Here is a 7294-nt window from a genome sequence, read left to right on the forward strand (position 1 = left end):
CTGGATGTGGGGGGCGAAGTAGTGGCGGAAGAGCGTCGTGTTGGGTGCACCCCGGCGACGCCCTCGCAGAGGTGGGCGAAGAAGGCCATGCACGCCATGTCATTCGGCGTAAAATCCAAAAGATGGAAGCCGTAGGTGTGCATGATATCGTTGAAGAAGTCGGAGAAAGAGAGGCAGAGCCCGCAGGAGAAGTAAACGACGAAGAAAGGGTATTTATCTGACCCGGGCTTGGCGAAGCAAGCAGGAATGATTTTCATGGCAGGATGCCTCGGCGTCTCTCTCCCCCACAAGGGCTTGAATTTCTCCCTGAGGGTGAGCGCGTCGACCGTCGAGACGAAGAGGGCGTGCTTCTTCTGCAACTTCACCAGCTCGCTCTCCGGCACCTCCTTCCCCTCGACGGCCTTGACTGCTCCCTTGCCCTTGCTTGCCTTGGGCGCCATGGCAGCTGAGAAGAGGCGAGGGATCAAGAAGCAACGAAAGCATGACGGTGGCAAGCAGAGGCGTGAGGCTCTGGTTTGCGCTCGAGGAAGGAGAACGGGACGACGGTTCCTAGATTGGGAAGGGCGTAGAGGGTAAATGAGCGACGCCCTGCGGATTCCTCTTTTTATGCGGAAGACAACTGGCGAGAAGACCGTGGAAGTTAAATCTCTGCCACGCGTGCCCGCGCACTGCTTTGGGCCTGGTCCAACTACGCCTTGCGCTTATGTGTGGCCCAGGACCGGGGGCTCCTGTCGGTGTACAAAAGTATGGGCTCTTCTATACACCTTATTTGTGCACGGGCAGTCGTAGCCACACCTGCGGCAAGGCTTAGCAGGGCAGAAGAAGGCAAAACACAAGACTACCAAGACAGACACTCAAGACAATGAACAAAGAGCAGAGGACAAACTGGACCTCCCCCATCAACATCCTTACTGGGCAGCTCACGTAGCCCCGGCAAGCTCCTTGCCGGGGCGACCTGCGAAGCACCAGCAAGGCCATCACCCTTGAGGCTGAGAGCTTTGACACCATCGACAACGTCAAGGCCAAGACTTGGGAACGCATGCATAGTAGCATGCAGATCCTTGTGAAGACTGATGGCCTGCAGGCCCACATGAGACCAGAAGATGAAGCCCCCCGGCAAGACCCTTGCCGGGGACGACCGCAAGGCCCCCGACAAGCCTTGCCGGGGACGATTGCGGGGCCACAGCCATGCCCTCACCCGACAAGGATTTGTCACCTCACCACCACTTCAACTAAGCTGGCGCCTGTGTGGCGGCATGCAGATCTTCGTCGAGGCTCTACCACCGTGTCAACACAGCAGCTAGTTGGCCAGCGTGGCACTGCATGCCTCGTCAACCTGGACGCGTGTCAAGGCAAGGAAGGGCGGCGACGGACGGGGCGGCTTCTGTTGCCGTCTCCGATAAAGTAAGAGGACACGTAGGTAGCGCATTAAATGTGTTTGTCCTACGATGTCAGCGATAAGCTCATACACTGTAGCTTGCTTTTCACCTCCTGTGTGCCACCGTGGCAACCCCTTTGACATATAAAAGGAGGCCCAAGGCGCACTGAGAGAGGATTCAGACTTTTTGGACTGGGCATGCACCGCAGCTAGTTCAAAAGCTCAAGAACACTAAATATACACACAAGCAGGACTAGGGTTTTACGCACCAGTGCGGCCCGAACCTGGGTAAAAATCCCTCACGTTAATCACTAGACCTACTCTTCGTGCAACTCTCTTCCCGCAAACCGTAGAAGGGATTGTCGTGATCTCATAGGTGTCGTTTCCCCCACACATTGTTTGCTAGTAGTACTTTTCTTAGCTTGCTACTACTGGCAGTTTATATTGCCCGTTGAGGTAAACTGTCGATTTACTTGGCGTCGATCACCGTCACTTTGGCGACTCAGCTCTTATTATATTCCCCCGGACGATACGCAGAAGATCATACAGGAAAACTAACCAGCTTTCATTGAAGAAGATCTACTCTGAACTCTTCTCTCGGGAAAAAAATATACGCAACCATACAGGGTAAAACAATACTCCTACTAACGGTCCAGATCAGTAAAGTGCAGAGCATACGTGAGCAGAATCAGCCGATCACTGAGCTAGACTTTCATTCAGCCAATCTGGGGCAGGATTGTTCAGGTGCTCATACAAACATGTGGGTGCACCAGCGCGGCAATAATTGAACGGGGTCGAGGGAGGCTATAAGTTTTCCCACTGATCGTCATTTCCGCGCCAATAATGGGAGGTCATGTGGCAGGCCGATAAGGACTCACGGCCTTGTTAATGAAAAAGGAAAAAAGGACCTGTTGCTACACCACATTATTGTAGTACAATAATGCGCGCAGGAAATGAAGTTGGGTGACCTCAGCTCTGCTGCTACTGCTAACTGAGAACAGAACGACGAAAGGAAGTTGATGGCTGAGTGTCTGAGTCATTCAGAGACTCTGCTCGTCGTAATTGCCTAATTGGTGATGAAAGATTGATTGCTTGTAGCTTTGTGCTTACAGCAACAGGTACGTACAGTACGCATTATTTGGTCCGTCGCTTCCAAGTGTCTTGTTGTCCCGTACGTCGTCGCTTTCTGTCCATGTTAGTGATATATATACAGTATTGTTTAGGGGTGATTGATCAATCTGTATTTATTTCTGGTTGATTTGATCGGGACTGTTGTTTTGGATTCAAGGCCACGGAGGGAGAATCATGTGCATCCTGTGAAATTACGCCACGGCGAGCATCTTCTTTAGGAAAAAGAAGAGCCATGAGGGTCTTACTCTACGACTTTAATTGTACTGTACTTACGAATAATGCACCGGTCGGCAATTGAACTCCGGTGGACCGGTGGCGGAGCACGGCCGGACGGACGGCGGGGCATCTTCGCCGCGGTCCCGTCGTCCGCGTCGACGCACATGAAGACGATGCGGCGCCGGTGGTACCAAGCAGTACAAGATTCGTGCGTGGGATTCTGGGGCCTTGTCTTCTAGGTAGAAGAGCTACGCCACGTTATCGTGATTCGTGGGAGGCGAGATCAGATCTCGTAGGCAGCCTATATGGCCGAAACGCACGCACACGGCACAGATGATCGGTACGCGCACTGATTACTCCAAGCCAGCGACCAGCCACGGCCGTTAGGTGCCGGAGAAGAACGGAAAATGCCCTGTTTTGGCAAGCCAAGTTACTTGCACGATTTTTCACAATGAAGGAGGGTGCTTGGATACGTTTTAGTCCCATGATTAAAAGTAATGGGACTAAAACTTGTTAACCTCACCCATGCTTGGATACAAATACTAAATAGACTAAAATCGAGTTAATGAGCATTTATTATCCTCCAAACCCTCCAATCCAGAACTCACATGTGTTAAAGGAGAGGAGTTAAATGAAGAGAGAGAGGACTAATCCACATTTTACTAGGGTTTCCCTGACTAAAAAAATTTAGTCTCAAGACTAGTTCTAGCCTCTCTGTAGTCAGGGGGTGATTGGAACTTTAGCCTCTAAAAGAGACTAGTTTTAGTCAGACTAAAAATAGTCTCTTGGATCCAAGCATGCTCCAAGAGGGTGTTTGAATACTCTCTAGTCATGTGACTAGTAGTAGTCACACTAGAAGATTTTAGTCGGGCCCTGTTTGGAAGGTGACTACTACTAGTCAGCATTAAATGTCTCAGTATTAAATGTCTCTTGTGCAACACCAATTAGAGGAGAGAGAGGGGGACTTTAGTCAGTAAAAGTCAGGGGTGTTTGGAGGTTTACTGACTGACTAAAGGTGACTACCTACTAGTCTCTAGTCAGTAAAAGTTGGGGGTGGGGTGACTAGGGACTAAACTAGTTTTAGTCACCCACTAATCAGGGGTGTTTGGAGGTTTATTGACTAAAGGTGACTACTACTAGTCTCCAGTCTTTAGTCTCTAGTCTTTAGTGATCCAAACACCCTCCAAGTTACTTGCACGATTTTTCGCAATAAATAAATGTAAAAACTTGCACGGTTGAGTAGTTGTGCGTGGCTGCTGTTCTCGGTTGAGACACCAACGTTCTCTTCTTCTCCGTGAGCTAAACCGGGTTCACGGCACGGCGTCCTCCTCCATGCCTTGTGCAACCCGACGTCTTCTATTTTCTTGCACAGAGTTGACAAGGTAAAAGATTCACCCGTTCATGCCGTCGGTGCGTGCGCGCCTTCTCTGACGACCACAATTTTGTCTGCGCTCGCACGAATTCTTCTTCCATCATACTCCCTCCGTTTCTAATCTTGTCTTTCTAGGCATTTCAACAAGTGGCTACATACGGAGCAAAATGAGTGAATCTACACTCTAAAATATGTCTACATACATTCGTATGTAGTAGTCATTTGAAATGCCTAGAAAGACAAATATTTAAGAACGGAGGGAGTAGTACTGTATATACTCCTCGCGCCGGAATTATATGGAATCAGGTCGCCGGTCACCAGATGGCACCACACGTCCTGCTTACGCACTGCACCAAACATGAAAACAGTTCGCCGATGAGCACATCAAATCCCGACCCGCGCCGGCGGCTGCTCAACACGCTGCCGGAGGCAACCCGGCAGCCCCCTGTCGATCTTGTTCTCCGACTATGTTTTTTTTTTTTATGATCACTCTCCGACTATGGTTGACTCGTCGACTCGAGAGCTCTGTGGCGGCGCCGCCGTGGCCGTCTCCCAGGATGGATCTGTACAGGTTTTCGTCCAGGTTCGTTGTACTTCTCCGTTCCGCCCGGCCATTCTTGCGCCCGAGGCGCGGAAGGTGAGGTTCATGCCGCCGGTCGATGCGCGCGCCCTGTGAGTTGTTGACGATGGAGATTGTTGCCTCAAGTTGGCAAGAATTCTTCTTCCCTTCCACCATATTGTACAGAGCAGGTCCGCCGACCAGGTAGCAGTCACCACCACACTGGCAGTGCCGTGGCATGCCATTGCAAGTTCAAACGCGACCCAACGAAAAGAAAAACCAAATGAATTCGCCACTGGAAGTTTGAAACAAGAAATCTCCGACCACACGCGCCCTCGGCGGCGGCGGCATGCCGTCACCGGCACCGACACGGCGAGGCGACATAACGTTCCAGACCCGGCTCGCACTCGGCAGCTTTTTTCACACTGCCTGAGGCTTCACGGCCGGCTCGAGCCAGTCGTTCCAGAACGCCGCGGCCTCCGGGCCGTGGCCCTTCACGACCTCGACCACGGACACGGTGTCGGCGATCCGGAACACGGTCACCTTGGCGACAATGTCGCCGGCCTCAGCCTCCAGGTACACCGGCCCGGCGCCGCTCTTTCCTTCCCTCCTCACGCGGTGCCCCTGCTTTTTCCCGGCGTCCTCGACCCGGGCCAGCACGGCCGCGGCGGGCTCGCCGACGAACACCCGCTCCGTGCCCGGCCCGGCGCCGAACAGCCCGGAGAGGTCCGAGCCGGGCGAGAAGGCCAGGATGTCGAACGCGGTCATGTCCCGCGCCATGTCCTCCTTGAACTCCGTCTCGAACCACGCCTCCTCCTCGTGCCCGCGCATCAGCTTCTCCAGCTCGCCGTCGCCGCTCGCGCCGTGGCGGAACCAGGGGTGCTCCATGATGCCGTCCGTGTCGATGCGCGTGCCCGGGTTGGGGTCGAGGATGCGGCGTAGCAGGTGGCGGAGCGCCGGCGAGAACCAGTTCGGGCACCGGAACCGGCCGGCGTAGATCTTGCGGTACATGTTGATGAGGCTGGCGTCGTTGAAGGGGAGGTAGCCGGCGGCGAGGACGAAGAGCACCACGCCGCAGGACCAGATGTCGACCTTGGCCGGGTGGTACCCCTGCTTCGAGAGGATCTCCGGCGCGACGTAGGCCGGGGTGCCGCAGAGGGTGTGGTGGAGGCTCTCGTCCGCGACGGCGCCGAGCCCGAAGTCGGCGACCTTGAGGTCGCCGTCGCCGTCGAGCAGCAGGTTCTCCGGCTTGATGTCGCGGTGGTACACGCCGCGGGAGTGGCAGTACCGGACGGCGGACACGAGCTGGCGGAAGTAATGCCGCGCGAGGTCCTCCGTCATGCGGCCGTCGGAGTCGACGAGCGAGAACAGCTCCCCGCCGGCGGCGAGATCGAGGACGAAGTGGACCTTCTTGCGCGTCCCCAGTATCTCGTGCAATCTCACCACGTGGCGGTGGCGCAGGCGGGCGAGGATGGCCGCCTCCCGCTCAATGGCGGCGGACCCGGCGGAGCCCTCGCCGTCGCGCGCGCCGGACCGCGGGTTGGGGAAGGACTTGATGGCCACGTCCCTGCCCGTGAGGAGGTCCCTGGCCCGGTACACCTTGGCGGAGGCGCCGCGGCCGAGGAGCCCGCCCAGCTCGTACCTCCCGAGCAGGACCTTCGGGGCGGCGAGGGATTGGGATTCGTCTCCCGGCGCCACGGCGGATGGGACGGCGCTGGAGGCGGACGGCATCGTGGCGGCGGGGTATGCTCTGTCGCCGCCGTCGCAGTGTGCGGTCGTGACTGTGGGGTAGTAATTTTCCCCGGCTGGATCGGCGGCCGGAAAAGAGATTGGGGATCGCTCGGTCGGTCGCTCCCGTGCTCCGGCCGGAGAGTTCTCTCGGGGGTTGAGGTTGGTATGGATTCTGCTGCGCTCTGGTTCTGGAGTTGAAGACGATCTGGGGCGCCACCGGGGGAGCTATTTATGCAGGGCTGCGGGGGAGGAGCCGCGGGCCCACGGTCAGTATGACCGGTGGGGCCCGCGTGTTGTGGTGTTTAACTGCTGCCGCTGTGGCAGCGGCCGGGAAGTTTCCTCTTAACACGACGCGCTGCTCATTAATTATGGTTCCGATTCTCTTATATTTTCAGAGATTTTATTTGTATATTAAAACAAATTATTGTTGCATGCATGGTACGGTTTGGACGTACGGTACAACGACGGCTACCGTGTGCTGTTGCTGTTCGGAGTGAATGGCGAGGAGTTTTGGACCGTCGGGTTTTAGTGGTTGGGGAGGATGGTACAGTCAGGGCTTTGAAGAGGGCTGGATTGAAGTGGTAGTGAGATGATTGTGTTTGGGTTTGATGAATGTTCTCATTTGTGAGGTGGTGGTGCATGTTTGAGGATGAATGAGAATTTTGATCTTTGAAGATCACGGTCTTAGATTTTAACTCCGCGATTTCTTTGAGATTTTTCCATGTGTAAGGTGGGAATGGCGACACCGCAGGTTGGCAACGGCATGGGAGGCTAGAATGTTCCGAGGGTCCGAGGCGGAGGTGGTGACACCGCAGAATCGCGTCGAGACGAATAGGAGAAGGAAGGTTCGTGCATCGACGATTAGAGTCTAGGGTGAAGCCCGTGCATCAATTTGAGAAACGATATT

The 7294-nt window shown here is 54.9% G+C and overlaps 1 protein-coding gene across 1 annotated transcript; it reads right to left on the reverse strand.

The window, feature by feature from the left end:
* Window positions 1–4343: 4343 nt before the first annotated feature.
* On the reverse strand, window positions 4344–6574 carry LOC119362414 (CBL-interacting protein kinase 29-like). Its single transcript, XM_037627631.1, has one exon. It carries the CDS (start codon window positions 6385–6387, stop codon window positions 5077–5079), a length of 1311 nt encoding a protein of 436 aa, XP_037483528.1. The 5' UTR covers window positions 6388–6574; the 3' UTR covers window positions 4344–5076.
* Window positions 6575–7294: the final 720 nt, after the last annotated feature.

Source organism: Triticum dicoccoides, chromosome 2B (assembly GCF_002162155.2).
Source record: "Triticum dicoccoides isolate Atlit2015 ecotype Zavitan chromosome 2B, WEW_v2.0, whole genome shotgun sequence".
NCBI lineage: Eukaryota > Viridiplantae > Streptophyta > Magnoliopsida > Poales > Poaceae > Triticum > Triticum dicoccoides.